General features: G+C 50.3%; 7 protein-coding genes across 7 annotated transcripts; 5 read left to right on the top strand and 2 right to left on the bottom strand.

Annotated features, from left to right (window-relative positions):
* The first annotated feature begins 140 nt into the window (after window positions 1–140).
* BDQ94DRAFT_142563 (hydroxyisourate hydrolase) lies at window positions 141–1,535 on the top strand. Its single transcript, XM_026766056.1, has 2 exons — window positions 141–320; window positions 371–1,535. The coding sequence occupies exon 2, from the start codon at window positions 811–813 to the stop codon at window positions 1,402–1,404; it is 594 nt and encodes a 197-aa protein (XP_026626761.1). The 5' UTR covers window positions 141–320; window positions 371–810; the 3' UTR covers window positions 1,405–1,535.
* A 2,545-nt stretch (window positions 1,536–4,080) lies between these two features.
* Window positions 4,081–4,278, bottom strand: BDQ94DRAFT_142559 (uncharacterized protein; the record flags this gene model as incomplete). Its single annotated transcript, XM_026766055.1, has 1 exon — window positions 4,081–4,278. A coding segment is annotated over exon 1 (184 nt), but the record flags the coding sequence as incomplete, so codon positions are not given.
* Window positions 4,279–4,732: 454 nt separating this feature from the next.
* Window positions 4,733–6,772, top strand: atfA (bZIP transcription factor atfA; the record flags this gene model as incomplete). Its single annotated transcript, XM_026771359.1, has 3 exons — window positions 4,733–4,835; window positions 5,158–6,400; window positions 6,466–6,772. The coding sequence occupies 3 exons, from the start codon at window positions 4,733–4,735 to the stop codon at window positions 6,770–6,772; spliced, it is 1,653 nt and encodes a 550-aa protein (XP_026626759.1).
* Window positions 6,773–7,838: 1,066 nt separating this feature from the next.
* On the top strand, window positions 7,839–11,345 carry BDQ94DRAFT_178278 (tubulin gamma complex associated family protein). Its single transcript, XM_026773093.1, has 2 exons — window positions 7,839–9,219; window positions 9,274–11,345. The coding sequence occupies exons 1-2, from the start codon at window positions 7,944–7,946 to the stop codon at window positions 11,148–11,150; spliced, it is 3,153 nt and encodes a 1,050-aa protein (XP_026626758.1). The 5' UTR covers window positions 7,839–7,943; the 3' UTR covers window positions 11,151–11,345.
* A 162-nt stretch (window positions 11,346–11,507) lies between these two features.
* BDQ94DRAFT_25676 (WKF domain-containing protein) lies at window positions 11,508–13,256 on the top strand. Its single transcript, XM_026775335.1, has one exon. It carries the CDS (start codon window positions 11,713–11,715, stop codon window positions 12,973–12,975), a length of 1,263 nt encoding a protein of 420 aa, XP_026626757.1. The 5' UTR covers window positions 11,508–11,712; the 3' UTR covers window positions 12,976–13,256.
* Window positions 13,257–13,647: 391 nt separating this feature from the next.
* prs2 (proteasome core particle subunit alpha 1) lies at window positions 13,648–15,279 on the top strand. The gene is made up of 5 exons (XM_026766054.1): window positions 13,648–13,786; window positions 13,860–13,919; window positions 14,041–14,135; window positions 14,195–14,407; window positions 14,473–15,279. The coding sequence occupies exons 1-5, from the start codon at window positions 13,780–13,782 to the stop codon at window positions 14,857–14,859; spliced, it is 762 nt and encodes a 253-aa protein (XP_026626756.1). The 5' UTR covers window positions 13,648–13,779; the 3' UTR covers window positions 14,860–15,279.
* Window positions 14,916–15,599, bottom strand: BDQ94DRAFT_25656 (uncharacterized protein). Its single transcript, XM_026775334.1, has one exon. It carries the CDS (start codon window positions 15,317–15,319, stop codon window positions 14,972–14,974), a length of 348 nt encoding a protein of 115 aa, XP_026626755.1. The 5' UTR covers window positions 15,320–15,599; the 3' UTR covers window positions 14,916–14,971.
* Between the last annotated feature and the right edge of the window lie 136 nt (window positions 15,600–15,735).

The following is a 15,735-nucleotide window of genomic DNA, read 5'->3' as shown; positions in this document are numbered from 1 at the left end:
GCCAAAGAAAAGCGTTTCCATTCGAGCCGGTGCAACACGCACGTGCGGATGCCATCATTCTCTGCCTGAGGCGACCCCACCCGTCAAACAAAGTGACATAATGCTTCATTCCTCTGAGATAATTTCTTGGCTTATTATCTATATGAATCTGAACAAGTCAGGCTGTTCTTTGTCCACCCTAAAAGGTTAAGTCGCTAATTCACAGACTCACTTGTGAGACTGTTCGATTTGCGACCAGCGCCCATTCCTACTAATCGAACTCAGACAGTTATCGGGCCTTCAAGCTAGCTTCAGTCTGTGTTTACGTGCATTGAAGAGCAGTACACGATTCTATGACACTACACCATTGCAGCAATCTGACATGTACAAGAGGATATAATGAGACACCTCCACTCAAAAAGAATTTGGCTTGTTCCCGCATGATAAAAGCCGGTCTTGCGTTACAGAAGTCTAGGTTAGTCAGATCGGCGGGCACCACGAACCCCAATCGCTACTACTTGGTATCGTAGCATCCCAAGACGGGGTTGCACACACTCATGTCAAAATTGATCGGCTTGTGGGTTTGCAACTCTTAAGTTTCAGGGGCACTAGACAGATTCGAGCTGCTGTGGTGCTACGAGCTTTGGGACCACCCCCGAATTACCCCACCGATGGTATACTCCGGCATCCCAAGGTAGCTCTGTCGGTGCTCTCCGATGCATGAGAAGCGGAGATAGAAAAAGCCCCTCGCACGCTGAACACGCTCGAGACAATTTCTACTTTTCTCTCAATACCTGAAATAATCTCCCATCATCCACTTACTCTCTCTTGATGGACCCTAGATCGGAGATCAAGCCGTCAAGTGGTCAACTGGATAAAATCACAGACCGTCTTAGCCTCTACTGCAACCAACTCTCCCAATCCCCGATCCACTCTACAGCACAACCCTTCCACAACTACAACCCAGCATCGACCCTCAACCGAAATACCACCGCAATGTCTCGCGACCCCATAACCTGTCACGTCTTGAACACCCTAACGGGTACTCCCGCGGCGAACCTCCCAGTGACACTGACCCTCCTATCTGGGCCCTCCAGCAGTAGCCAGAGTCCCATCAGTTTCCGCGCGACGACTGACGCAGACGGACGAGTCAAAAACTGGGAGCCCACCGCAACTTCATCGTCAGCTTCATCGGTCCCCGCTATTCTTTCTGCACTCCCAACCGCCGATAGCAAGACAAATTGGTCCGTTCGATTTGAAGTCGGTCCATGGTACGAGGCACAAGGAGTTGAGAGTTTCTGGCCCGAGGTCGAGGTGAAGTTTACGGTCAAGGGACGGGGCCGGGAGGGAGAAGAAGGATGGCGGCATTATCACGTTCCCGTGCTGTTGGGACCCTGGAACTATTCGACGTATCGCGGCTCATGACGAAAGGATGTCTCAATTTAGTTCATGTAGACAAGGGGGCGAGGGGAGATTGTTGTACGGATAGGATAGGATAGGACCTTAATCTTATCGCTGCTGGCTATTATTAAATTTACTTTAGTTAACTATTTTATCGTGGAGAGTGCCCCATGCATCCCCATACTTATGACGTATCTGGAGAAAAGCTGAGACCATTCCATGTACGGCTCAATAGTTTGTTACATACCATTGATGATGGATTCACGAGCTTAATTGGGGATGTTAGTTGTTACCCCTAGAATCTCACTAGAGGTAAATCGAAGCCGGAAACAAGAATTATGGCGCCATTCCACCTTCCAAAGTACGTATCAATTTCCTGTCTGTGCGAGCGATGACATGCCATGTCCTCTAAAACACAGCAGAACAAAAGCAAATCTAGCCAACCTCATTTGCTAAGAACACACACATTTATCATGGCTTCGATATAACTATAACTGGAACAGTAAATACCAACGCCAGCAGTCCGCGATCTAGACTTTTCGATCAAAATCCTCGGAAAGGCTTGCATGTCAACCGCTGATTTTGGTGGCTGCATGGGCTAAAAAGGCTAAATTATGGTGGAATCAGTACTTATGTGTTATGTGTATCGACTAGCGCATTGAGCGACAGACAGACCCCGGACAAGTCAACACATTTCGCTGTGCTGAGGGGGACTTACGGAAGGGGGGAGGGGGAGGTTACTTCGGCTAAAGCAATTAATCTATGAGATGTTCCTTAAAACTGGACTAATACATTTTGGATCATGCAGCTGAAAAGGAAGCGCACCCACCGAAATACAAACACTGACTAGCATTGGAGCCGTTGGGCCTAAATACTAGAATTATGACTTACCCTCCTTTATCACAAAGTACCGTTGAGCGGCAGGGGTTTTATTCATGCACCTTCGAAGGTTGTGAAGTACCGGGTACATCACATACAGACAGTGAGTGATTCTTCGAGGGTACATGTGCATACTTATGTGCAGGAGACCTTTTAGCAATAATGCAAGGCGAAAACAAGCAATTATACCATTTCTGGAGCTACAGTGAATACTAGAGTCTTTTCAATATCGATATCGACGGCGTGATTTGATAGGACTGGTAACGAACCTATTGACCTGTAACACTATCATGTACTGTCTGGGGAACGCAGTACCACTGCCAAGGCCTAAACGAGACGCGAACTGACAGTTTGGAGGGGGGCTCTCAATACTAATTAATGTGGAGGGGGCGTATATTCTACTCCGAACCTTCTTGTTCGGTCCACCTTTCAACCGTGTAGCCTGTACACAGTACCACACGGGGAGCAATGGAATAGATTGTCCAGAATCCAAGTGGCAATCCACTAGATTCCTTCATCCTTGTTTTGGGCCCCAACAAGACCGCGCGAGACACCCTCACGTGATGGATACCCACGGGACGAAGGCCCTAGAAACATTGCGTCATCAGTAGGGATCCAATCAGCAAGCGGACGTGTCACTCGATGTCCCGAGCGAGACTGAACAACACTACTCCCTTCCAACCACCCCCCCCTGAAATGAGAAAGAACCTAGAACCTAGAATCCGGGCAACGGCGATAAGGGAGCCGAGGATTGGAAGGATTTCCTTGTTGGACCCGAAATCTATGTATCTCCAGATTTGGGCGTTGGTCAATGGGCCATTCAGGGAGGGTATCGATGGGATGGAAGTGGCATCGACCATTCGAACAGACGAAGATCCCTCACCGCCCTGCGGCCGGACAAACATGGCGTCGTCTCCATGATTCGTTCACCCGCTCGAGATTGAGACTCTGCAGGGCGGGGGCTCGGAAACAGGCCCGTGAGTGGCTGGACCAAGTGGATGCGCTGGTACGTTAGTGTTGAGGTGCGCGAGTGGCCACTGCCGGCTGGTCCGACTGTCCGACAAGCCCAGGAAAATTCCTGTCGTCGTCACCGTGATCTCATCCATGGTTTTTTTACCCCTTCCTACTCTGTGCCCTTACCAACTTTCCCTCTTCTGTCCCCAGACATTTTGTTGACCAGTTTGTGGTTACAAAGCCTCGAGAATCCAAAACTTTAGACTTTGGACAAATCTTCGTGTACTTTCCACACATCCCTGGATAGCGACCAACATTCTTATACCTTTGCAATTTTCTTCCTCGGGACACGGAAGTGTGTCATACTACTTCACTACCACTTTCTTATTAGGTTGAATTTGCCTATCGTTTCCGCCGTCATCCAACAATCGCGTCCACCCGGGATTTCCCTTCCCTGGATTGGCTGACAAGTACTGCCGGGAATCCACTCCGTCTCCAAGTTTCGTTTTTGCAAGTAAGGGCCAGCCAGCATTTCGCCTGCATAATCATACAGTGCCTGGTCATTTACTATAGGGTAAGGTGTTCCTTCGATTTCTGTTTTAGTTCTCGGTGTTTTTTTCTCTCTCGCCTACCCTTTGTTCATTTATTTTTTATTTTTAATTTTGCGAAATTCTTGTTCCGGAGTTTCAATATTCCTGCATTGAAATCAAGATCCATAGGGTGGACGAAGCAAAAGAAAAAAAAATACGGAAGAGAAAAGAAAAATACAATTTAAAACAGGAAAGAGCAACAAGAACAAGATTGGTTCCGAATACAGAACCAGAACCGAAGATAAGAATTAAGAAGAAAAGAGAGTGAAGAGAACCTCCCCCCCTTAAAGGGAGAAAAAAGCAAAAAGAAAAAGAAAAATTCTTTCCAAAGAAAAAAAAAAAGAAAAGAAAAGAAAATTTCCATGTTAGTGGTTTCGAGGTTGCACTCTGGCTGGTAACCCGCGGGCTTTTTGTACTCTCAGGGTTGCATGGTTTCGGCGTGACAGACAGTCGAGTCCAAATAGGCATAGCCTCGCCCGACGGCCACTCGACCGCCTCCCCTCTTTCTTTTTCCCCCTAAATAATCTCCCTGTCGAAGCCCGGACTACGTCACAACTTTTTCCTTTCCTTTCCCCTTCCTCTCCAACACGATCTACTTCTGAACTGCCGTGTACTCGCTCAGTGACCTTTGGGTACAGGCGTTTGCGCTGCAGTATAGCCAGCTCCCGAAGCATCAACAACTTGTCGCATTTTACTAACTTCAATCAACCAGCTTTGCCTCCTTTTAACTTGCTTCCCTTTCCCGTACCCCTCCAGTTGTTTTCTTGTTCAGCGTCCGTCCCGTCCTTATTCTTCTTCGTGTCCTCGCCACCTCCGTCCGCTCGCTTGGCTATTTTTTTCCTTACATCCCCGGGGTCACCTGTCGACCTCCCTCGCTCTGATATATCGACACCACCAACAATTATCCCCCTCCTCCTTTCTTCGCTAATATGTCTGCGGCTGTTACTTCGACCGTTTCGACCAGTCTAACTAATCATACCGATACTCGTAATTCTACCCCAATGGATGCGAAAAAGGCGGGTCTAGACGAAGGTGAGTGTTGTGCATCTTTAAAAAAAAAACTGTTTCGATCCTTCGTTTTGCGCGCGTGGAACTCTGGTACCTCCCATGCCCCAAACTCCCGAATATCTGCTGTATCTTGCACTTCCTTACTTCATCATCGACCCTTGACCTGTTCTGGCTTGGTTGTACGCCACTGTTCCCCCAAATGTTCTGTTGACTACCCGCCGCCGTCGGGATGACCTCACAATTGGCGTCATCGATGGGGGGTCACTGTTATCAGATCCCCTTCCTCGCAAACTTCGGCCTGGACCGCCTCATTTGGCCAACCTCTTTCATTCTACCCCTGTTTCAGATAACCTCACTGTCGCGTACTTCATCATCGTCATTGCTATTGTCGTTGTCGGTGTTGTCATACTAACGCGCACATTTGCTCCGGATACAGACTCCCGGGCGACCTCTTCGGATCTTAAAGATACCAAGCCTGATGTAGATCCTCAAACCTCGTTGGCGCCGCCTCCGCGACCAGCCATAACAAGCGCGACTGATACCCCCGATTACTTCAACTCCGTCCACAACCCTTTCTCTCTGGAACCCAATCCCTTCGAGCAATCTTTCGGCAGTGGTGGTTCCTCGGGCGAAACACCCGGAAAGTCGATCCTTCCTCCTGTTGCAGCACTTACTTCTCCTGCCCTGCCGGGCACAAGCTCTGCCGGTGGCGGCTACGGCTGGTCCAACTCTCTGCGCTCCGGGCCGCTGAGTCCTGCTATGCTCGCCGGCCCGACTGGCACGAGCGATTATTTTGACAGTATTGGCAGGGGCTTCCCTACCCCTAACGAGTCTTCTCTCCGCACTGGATTGACCCCGGGCGGAGGGGGGTCTATGTTTCCTGCTCCTAGCCCCAACTCTCAGGCACTTCTGCAGCAGCTGCAGAGTGGTGGTGCGACACCGTCGACCATTGAGTTCCACCGTACTGCCCTTAACGCTGCCAAGAAGAACAGCTTAGGTGGCCCAACCTCTAACCCCACTTCCGAACCTGATCCAGCGACGCAAAACTCCAATATGGATATTAAGCCGAACCCGCCTGCCGGTTCCGACCCATTTGGTCATCATGACGCTGCTGATGCGGCTAACGGGCTTTTCATGCTGGCCAAGGGCGGACAGGCGAACCCCAATCAGTTCACTGTATCGAACCAAGCATCGATTCAGCCACAAAGTATTCAGGCCAATGACCAGCAACTTGATGCTGGCGCCGATAGACGTAACTCGCAAAACATGAATGGTGTATCAGGCAGAGAGACCAGCGGTGACGCCTCTGACATGCAGGGTGAGCAGACGAAGCCCGCTGCCAAGGGCAAAGCCAAGAAGAACACTGGCACAAAAGCCAGCACCGCGGCAAACAACAGGCGCAAAGCAGAAGATGCACCGAAGGGTTCAAACAAGAAGGCCAAAACGAGTAACGGGTCTGGTAGTGTTGAGCCTCCTTCCGATGTTGGGGATTCCGAAGACGATGAAGATGATATGAAGAGAAAGAACTCGACAGACACGAAGAAAATGACTGATGAAGAGAAGAGAAAGAACTTTCTCGAGAGGAACAGGTAAGAAGCGCTTTTTACCATTTGGCGCGCTCAAGTTATTGGCTTGGTGCTAACGTTCTTTGTAGGGTTGCGGCGCTCAAGTGTCGCCAGCGAAAGAAGCAGTGGCTTGCCAACCTTCAAGCGAAGGTGGAATTGTTCACCTCCGAGAATGATGCGCTTACTGCCACTGTCACGCAGCTCCGTGAGGAAATCGTCAATCTCAAGACTTTGTTGCTTGCGCATAAGGACTGCCCAGTCTCCCAGGCCCAAGGTTTAGGCCCTCTCATGATGAATGGCATGTCGGCAGGATTTGATGCGCATCCATACAACATCCCTAACGGTATGGCAATGCAACCTGGAGCACCTATCCCTGCTCAGGGGCTACGACGGTAATGAGTCCCCATGCGAGGCCACGATAATACATGATTGGTCGTGTTCCGTTATATGCGGTTGAAGAACGGCCGGTTTTCTTTAAATTCTTTTTCTTGCTTCAGGAGTGCAGGCGTCAACGTGAGGATGTGTGGCGCCTTGTCTGCCTGCTACCTCTTGCTCTTATTATTTGGCTACGCGCCACCGGCATGGATAGGTGTTATGATGTATACGATTTCTAAAACGGACGGCTGAATTTGAAGTGGATTGGGCATCACTTGATCACCAGAAGGTGCAAACTTGGCGCAAAAGCTTGGCTGCTTTCAATTTCTTTTTATCACTTGTTCTCTCTCTTTTTTTTTTCGCTTCGACCCTCAAGAGCCCTCGTCCTGTCTGGCATCGGTACTTGCAGGCTAGGGTGGTGTATTGTGTACTCATTTATCTTGTGCTTTCTCTTTTTACACTGCTATCCCCTTTGCTGTGAGGGCTTCTCTTCGTCTGTCTGATACTTGCGGGCCACTGGGTGTTTGCCTTCTCTATCATTTTGTTGCTGCGAAACACGGTACTGGGTGGCGTACTGGAGGCTTCTTGCTATCGTTTGCTTTCATACTAGATGCCATTAAGCGTCTAGGGAATTTGCTGAGCTTGAATTCCAACTGATTCTTCAATCAAAACCTGCGACACTTGTAAGAATATGTGTAATACAGACTGTATTTCGTAGATAGATCGACGGTCTGCAATCGTGATCAGTAACGGCGTGCTTGGCAGGACGCGGTGGATTTGAGTTCAAACCATACAAACCGGTCAAACAAGACAACAACATTCATCCCATACGCGGGTCTACCAGTCCTTCGGCGATGGGCTCCGACGCAATTGATACCTAAACACGTCAAGTCTATATGCCATAGCTACTACTCCCAGGTCTTCCTCTGACTGGTGCGGGACACCATGCCCTAGACTCCGCGACTCCAGCGAATTGGCAGGCTATCCACTTGTGTTCGACCATTAACTTCTCGCCGCGTCTAACCTCGAAAGGCGGTATTCTGCGCCAGCCGGCCTATACTCCATTGCCTCTTGAGGGGCCTCAAGTTGTGAATTACACAAGCATACTTGGAATCCAGAGAATAAAAAGAAAGGACGTTATACAATACACGAGAGCCCTACAGTCGAGCTATAACCAGATTCCCCCAAAAGCATGTCCACCCGCCAACCCGCGCGCCCGCGGCGCATCGACGACGCCCTCTCGCAGCTCGTCGACTCCCTTACCCCTCCGCTCTCATTCTCCGACATCGACGACGGCTACTCCGACGACGCAGAAGAAGCTCTCGCGGCAGCCGAGGAGCGACGACACCAAGATATCCTCGAGCGGTCATGGCGCATCCTGGACACCTACACGAGCGCCGCCAACAATGATCCGTCCTCGCCGCCGGGCCCCGGAATAAACAGACGAGGAAGCTTAGCAGGCGGAGAGAACATCAACAACGCGTCGGACCTGATTAAGCGGAAATTACTGCGCGAGAATGCGAGCCCCGATAAGGCGGTGCGGTTCTCGAATCTTTACTCGCGTCTGTTGACGCAGCCGGTGCTGTCGCAGAAATGGGCCATCCTGTACTTACTTTATCGACTCTCCGGGGCGGATGATTATGATGGGTTTGTTATGGATGACGAGGTGATGGTGGAGGCGAGGAGTCCGCCGGTCGAGCCGGCGAATTTACAGAATGTGCTTTGGAAGGGCCAGAGGACGAAACAACAGGGTTGGGGTGCTGGTGATCAGTCGGATGAGGAGGGTCCGGCGATTAGTTCGTCGGCGTCTCAGTTGCCTGGGAGGATTGAGAGAAAGGCTTCGGTGCGACGGCAGGAATTATTTGCGGATAAGGAACGAGAACCGGAGCTTGATGGGGGGTTACAGACGACGGAGAGGGCTCGAGAGACTCGGGTTACTCGTAGTCGGGCGAATACTGGGGTTAGAGAACCGTTTAGTGATGATCAGAAGACGGTAATGCCGGATCCTGGTCCGGAGAAGGAGCAGAAGCCTACGGGGCCGTTGGAAGATGGGCTGCTTCGTGATTTACCATTCAATTTGCAGGGGCTGTCGTCCTCCAATTTGCAATTCTCCTCCTCGTCTATCTTGAAATTACCGCCGTCACTGCCTTTGCCAGTCGTTTCGCTTCTGAATTCACTTGCAGAGCCCTGCCTTCTATATCGTGGGTTGTCGTCCTTTGTCGAGAGCTCTGGCGGTGGCCTTTTGAGCCAGAGCTTGCGAGCAGCTCTCTCGAATGAACTCCGCTCGTATCTGGGCTTAGTTGCTACGTTGGAAGGGGAGATTCGGCGGGCGTTGGCTGCGCCTGGAGATCCGAATGATCCTCGGAGTGCCGCTAAGAGTGGTGTGACGTTGAAGCGATGTGTTGTCTGGACGCGAGATGCAACGATGGCGCTGCGGTTGATGAGTCTTATTGTTGAGGAAGCTCAGAGTATGTGCTCCAATTGTGAATGAGCAGCTATTCAAGCTAACGTTGATATTACAGACAAGAAAGGTGGTCAACTGATCTCTCTAATTCATGGCTTCTCGACGTCTCATGGCGACCCCTTCGTATGCGCTCTGGCAGAGAAGCTTCTCAACCATGTCACCCGGCCCTTCTACGATATGCTACGGCTTTGGATTTACGATGGCGAGCTGTCCGACCCCTACAAAGAATTCTTCGTTGTCGAGCCAGAGTTCAGGCCCAGCACAGACCCACGTCGCATTGCAACCAGTGTTTGGGAGGATAAGTATAAGCTTGACGATGAGATGGTACCTTCCATAATCACACAAGACTTTGCTAAGAAGGTATTCCTGATCGGAAAATCATTGAACTTCATACGATATGGCTGTGGAGACTCGGGGTGGGTCGAAGCCTACTCGAAGGAAGCGTCCAAGGAGCTGCGGTATGGCGATACGGCTACCCTAGAGTCTTCGATTGATGAAGCCTATAAGACTACGATGGCGCGACTGATCTACCTTATGGACGACAAGTTTAAACTATTCGACCATCTTCGAGCGCTGAAGAAATACCTATTGCTCGGACAGGGTGATTTCATCGCCTTGCTGATGGAGTCATTAGCGTCCAACCTCGACCGGCCAGCTAATTCACAGTACCGGCACACACTGACTGCCCAGTTGGAGCACGCCATTCGAGCATCAAACGCACAATACGACTCCCCAGATGTCCTCCGTCGGCTGGATGCCCGCATGCTAGAGCTCAGCCATGGAGAGATTGGCTGGGACTGCTTCACCCTGGAATACAAAATCGACGCCCCAGTAGACGTGGTCATCACACCCTGGGGCTCCACTCAATACCTAAAAGTCTTCAATTTCCTCTGGCGAGTGAAACGAGTCGAATTCGCCCTTGGCAGCACCTGGCGACGATGCATGACGGGGGCCCGCGGCGTCCTAGGAAGCGTCAACGACAAAGTCGGCTCCGACTGGAAACGAGCAAGATGCGTAATCGCCGAGATGATCCACTTCGTGTGCCAACTGCAATACTACATCCTATTCGAAGTGATCGAAGCAAGCTGGGACCAACTACAAGCCTCCATCTCCAAGCCCGGCTGCACCCTAGACGACCTAATCGAAGCCCATACCAAATACCTCAACTCCATCACCCACAAAGGCCTCCTGGGCTCCTCCACCTCCTTCAAAAACAACACCTCCTCTTCCTCCTCAACCAACTCGAAACCCCAACAAGAAGAAGGCTTCCTCACCCAACTCCATCAAATCCTCAAAATCATGCTCGCCTACAAAGACGCCGTTGACGGCCTGTACTCCTTCTCCGTCGCTGAATTCACCCGCAGACAGGAACTCAGCGCCAAAATAGAAACCCGCACCGCCCAGGGCCGCTGGGGCCTCACGGACCGTGACCTCCGTCGTCCCCTTCGAGGCCATAAGGACTCCGTCTCCTCCTCTATGTCCCCCTCCGTCGCTGCTTACACGCCCAATAACCTCGCCGGTGGTGGCGCCGATGACTTCGGTGGCATCGGCACCCCATCGTCCCTCAACCCCAATGACCTCTCTGCGGACGATCATATGCTTGCTTCCCTGCGTGTCCGGCTCCGCGACCTCTCCGCGGAGTTCCGCTCCCGTCTCAATGTCCTCCTAGGTGATCTTGCTTACCAGCCTGATGTGGATATGCGGTTCCTGGGCGTTGTTATGAACTTCAATGATGTGTATGAACCCGTGAGGAGACGAAGGACTGCGGGATCTAGTTCCCGTGATAAGGAAAGAGCGAGACGTAAGGCGGCCGCTGTTGCCGCTGCGAATGCGAATGCTGCTGCTGAGGGTAATGCGTCGTCGTCTAAGGAGGCGAGGAGAGAGAAAGAGAGGGAAAAAGCGGAAAATAGCGGGACTGGAAGCGCTACTGGGTAGTAAGTTGTAGATGTTTGCTGTGACTTTTGGAGCTGTATATCTATCTCCCTCGAGGAGAGTTTTTGGTCTGTCTGAGTGTCTGTTTTGTACAAGTTCATGGAGTCAAGGATGGGGTGGCATGGGATGGGCTGGATGGGAATTGAAGCGAAGTGATAAATTCAAAAATCAGAAGAATGTATAATGAGAAGTCATAACGATCTCACGTATAGATCCACATAAATATATATAGGAGTCTGTAGATTGTATACATCCCTAGCATATTCACCTACCACCTTCTACTTAGTAGATAACCAAAGCGGAGATAAGCTAGATAAATAGTAGTCCACTTAAATTTTATCTCCGCACCTCACGTGGAAAATTTCCCCAAAACTTTCTGCGACCATCCAGAGACAACCCATACAACTATCTTTCTTGATCACCACTAAATCACTTTTTTCCCCGTTGTACTCCCACTGCTAATATATCTGGGACAACGCGATTCACATAAACTGCAAATTTGTTCATTTTCGTCCACCGCCGCTCCGCAAATCGAACGACTCTTGCCATACCGTCGCATCGCTCAATGTCGAGCAACCCCCAAGAATCTCCACAGCAGCAGCAACAACATATTCCGGCTTGGAAGAAGATGGGTCTGAAACTCAAGTACGCTAAAGATACGGTGGAGGAGACGGAGACGGATAAGGGAATTGTGGATAAGAAGCAGCAGGATCGCAAGAAGAGCAAGAAGAGACGGCTTGAGAATGATGATGAGGAAGATAAGGAAGTGAAGGAGGACGATGCGGAGAAGAAGAAAAAGAAGAAGAAGAGGGTGTCGTTTTCGGCGGATGCGAAGAAATTGGATGGTGATGCGGAGGATCAGGAGGAGGAGCAGGAGCAGGATCAAATGAAGATAGATGCTGACATTCCCGGGGATGATACTGGAGACAAGGCTGATGATGAAGGCGAGGGAAAGAAAAAGAAAAAGGAAAAGAAGAAGAAGAACAAGAAGCAGGACGGTTCGAATGATGCTTCATCCACCACGACACCGAGAATTCACGAAACGCCTATCCTTTCCTACCTGAGTCTGTACCACAAGCATCGGTCGGCATGGAAGTTCCAGAAGAACCGCGAGACGCATCTCTTCAAGCATGTATTGTCACTGGAGCAGGTCCCGACGCTGTACAATGCGGCTTTACTTGCCTATCTACAGGGTTTGAAGAGCGAAGGAGCGAAGTTGCGGTTGCGACAGATTGCCGAGGAGGTCATCAAGGCGGAAGCCGATGCTGAGGAAGATCAATCAAGTACTCCTGCGCAGACGGAAGAGTCGAAGGAGGGTACCTCTTCTGAAGCGAATGAGGACTCCGCGGCGACGGATAAGGCGAGTTACGACAAGGCTGTTGGTGTCTTCCGGACACGCTTGGCTGCGGGTCAAGATATCGACTGCCAAGATGTTACTGGGCAGCTCAATGCTGAGACGCTGAAGAAGTACGAGAACAGGGCACGGGCTGAGCTCATTCTGTTTGCTGTTAACGGTACGCTGTTCAATTACCACAAGCCGAAGCCTGCTGCGCAGAAAGGAAAGAAGGGGGCGCAGAGCCAGCCCGGCAAGAAAAAGAAGAAGAACCGTACTGCTATCGTTGAGATCTCGAGCAGCAGTGAGAGCGAGAGTTCGAGCGACAGTGATAGCGACAGCGACAGCGACGACGAGAAGAAGACCAAGGCCAAGCCTACAGCCGCTAAAGCCTCGTCATCGAAAGATAGCAGTGACAGTGATAGTGACAGCAGCAGCAGCAGCAGCAGCAGTGCTAGCGACAGCGATTCGGACAGCTCAAGTTCGAGTGACTAGCTGTGATGCCACTTTAGGAAGTCAGGTGCTTGTGCTTTCTTAAATGAGCACCCCCTTTCAATGACCTGCTGTTTGATCGTTATGTCCCAAATAAGGGAGATGTCCATGTTTATAGGAGTTTTTCATAGACCCCCATTTCCAGTCATAGAGATCGCTATAGCTTGATCAATCACAACTCTGGCAGTTGCTTGGCAGTTGTTTCTACATTATAGTAGGAATAAACAGGTAGGCCAGGCCTGCCGTGTATGACTTCACACCTTGACAGTATAGTGCTCTCCAGGAAGACTTGTTGCTTTGTAGAAACTCATGATCTCTATATAAAACAAATAGTGCTACTAGTATAGTAGTAATTAAACCACTTCAGGTTATATACTATTAGTACCGATACAGTAGTACTACTACATAATTAATTAGGATTGTATATTCACTATAGTATTCATGATATTGACTTAAAGACATCTCGAGAAATCAGTCAGTATGAAAAGATACCACCAGATAATACTTATATTGACGGACACATATTCAAGCCTGAAAGAGCTCATAGTTGAGCACTGAGAGAGATGGATGATAAGTGAGCGGCACAAAGGCTGAAGCCGTGAAGGCGGTGACGCTGGAGCTTACTCAAACGGGGACCCAAAGCTTAGAGCTCCGGCCAGGCACCCTCTGGCACGCGTCCTCTGCTAACGTCCCTCCTCCCTCGTCCTCGATCCTCCGTTCCCCCATCTCGATTCCATTTCCATCTTACTATAAATCTAATTAATTTCCACTGTATCTTCGAATCGAGTCTGATATATCACCGCAATCATGTCTGGTGAGACTTCCCGGACTCTCGACTGGACCGATATCCATGACTTCATCGATGAACTGACAACCTCCGTGAGCAGGAAGTGCATATGACAGACACATTACCATCTTCTCAGACTCGGGTCGTCTGTACCAAGTTGGTAAGTGTCCCTCTCCTCATCACCTCCGCCTCTCGTCCCGACGACCCTCGAAGAGCGCCGATCACGGACCACGTTAGATCATCAAGTCCGCCTACTCACCATTGATGCCCTCGGCGCTTAGAATATGCCTTCAAGGCTATCACCTCGGCCAACATCACCTCGCTAGGTGTGAAGGGAAAGAACTGCGCTGTGGTTCTGTCCCAGAAGAAAGTTGCTGTAAGCTCGTCCCCGCCGCCCGAGACGGTCTATCGGGCATCCTCTGATAACCATACCAGGACAAATTGATCGACCCCTCCTCCGTTTCGTACATCTTCAGACTTTCCCCATCAGTGGGCTGTGTAATGACCGGCTCCATCGCCGATGCGAGGGCCAGTGTTGACCGTGCTCGTGGTGAGGCGGCTGAATTCCGATACAAGTATGGCTACGAAATGCCCTGTGATGTCCTCGCAAAGCGACTTGGCAATATCAATCAGGTCTACACGCAAAGGGTATGTGTCACCTGCTCGAAAAGCTAGCCCGAGACATTGGCTGATGGATCACGTTCACCCTCTAGGCTTACATGCGTCCCCTCGGAGTTGCCACGACCCTGGTATCTGTCGATTCGGAGAAGGGCCCCCAGCTTTACAAGGTCGATCCTGCTGGATACTACATCGGATATAAGGCGACTGCATCTGGACCGAAGCAGCAGGAGGCGATCACTTACTTGGAGAAGAAGCTGAAAAACAAGGAGTACGCTGACGGCAGCTGGGAGGATGTGGTGGAGCTGGGAATAACCGCTTTGAGCAATGTACTGAGTGTTGATTTCAAGAAACACGAATTGGAGATTGGAATCGTGGGAGGGCCACGGGCAGATGGCCAGGAAGGGACAGACATTGGTTTCCGGAAATTGACGGAGGAAGAGATCGACGAACGACTGCAGGCCATCAGCGAGAAGGACTGAGCTGGTTTTCATTGTTTTTTACTGGGAGCATACATGTTGGTAGACGCAGAACGATCGATGAACATCACTATTTTTCTCTGATGCCCTGAGCTGGCTTGTGTCTGACGAAACTCTATTCCCCGTCCTGGTTGGCTGGGTTGCTTTTTTCGCACCGCTGTTGTACTTGACATCCAAAAACCTGGAAAGCCCCCCTTGCAGCTACTGTGACCGGGGCTCGTGTATCGGAAAGACCCGTCGCCTGTTCCTCCGGACTGGTGGCAAATATGGGGATAGACAAGCACGGTGAAGCACGGTGCGATAAAGTATGGTCTTTGCGATCTGACAGGCCTAGAGAGGGAAGTTGCTTATCTGCACGTCCCATGCTGCAGCACTTGTTACTAAAGAAAGGAACGGCGGAACCGGGATTATCGATGCAGAGCAATGTCAGACGTCTACTGCTATGAAGTATTGAGCGTGCCATCTGCAAGCTTTAGCACTCAACAGGGAAACAATCTCTCGGCTAGCATTCTGCATTGAAGCAACGTTGACCATGCTCATTGGAGGAGCATGATGAAACTTGCCACCGAGAAGGTCGGGACGGAGATTCTGTTCGTATCCTGCAAGTAGTCATGAAGTGACAGACAAGGAAGGAGAGAGAGAGCAACAACCCGGACGGATGATGAAAGAAACTACTAGTACGCCGTAGTATGGAGTAAACCTTCAAGCCTGAGGCTACGGTGTTTGCTTTTCCACTTTCAGCTGGTTTACTCGCCTCTTTGTGGCTGAGCTGGAACTTGTGGCTTTCGCGGTTTCTTTTTGGCCGCCGTTCTATCTTTGTCATTTTGATTTCTTTTTTTTTTTTTTTTTTTTTTTTTTTTTTTTTTTTTTTTTTTTTTT

The sequence above is a fragment of the Aspergillus welwitschiae genome (assembly GCF_003344945.1).
Source record: "Aspergillus welwitschiae strain CBS 139.54b unplaced genomic scaffold BDQ94scaffold_14, whole genome shotgun sequence".
Taxonomy (NCBI): domain Eukaryota; kingdom Fungi; phylum Ascomycota; class Eurotiomycetes; order Eurotiales; family Aspergillaceae; genus Aspergillus; species Aspergillus welwitschiae.
This window is presented reverse-complemented; position numbering and strand designations above follow the sequence as displayed.

What these genes read in the sequence shown, in the direction of transcription:
- prs2 (XM_026766054.1), top strand. An exon ending in TGTCCCAGAAGAAAGTTGCT is followed by an intron (nt 14,136 to 14,194) that starts GTAAGCTCGTCC and finishes TAACCATACCAG; the next exon opens with GACAAATTGATCGACCCCTC. An exon ending in ATCAGGTCTACACGCAAAGG is followed by an intron (nt 14,408 to 14,472) that starts GTATGTGTCACC and finishes TTCACCCTCTAG; the next exon opens with GCTTACATGCGTCCCCTCGG.
- BDQ94DRAFT_142563 (XM_026766056.1), top strand. Translation starts at nt 811, where the DNA reads ATGGACCCTAGATCGGAGATCAAGCCGTCAAGTGGTCAACTGGATAAA.
- BDQ94DRAFT_25656 (XM_026775334.1), bottom strand. Translation starts at nt 15,319, where the DNA reads ATGGCACGCTCAATACTTCATAGCAGTAGACGTCTGACATTGCTCTGC.
- BDQ94DRAFT_178278 (XM_026773093.1), top strand. Translation starts at nt 7,944, where the DNA reads ATGTCCACCCGCCAACCCGCGCGCCCGCGGCGCATCGACGACGCCCTC. An exon ending in TATTGTTGAGGAAGCTCAGA is followed by an intron (nt 9,220 to 9,273) that starts GTATGTGCTCCA and finishes TTGATATTACAG; the next exon opens with ACAAGAAAGGTGGTCAACTG.
- BDQ94DRAFT_25676 (XM_026775335.1), top strand. Translation starts at nt 11,713, where the DNA reads ATGTCGAGCAACCCCCAAGAATCTCCACAGCAGCAGCAACAACATATT.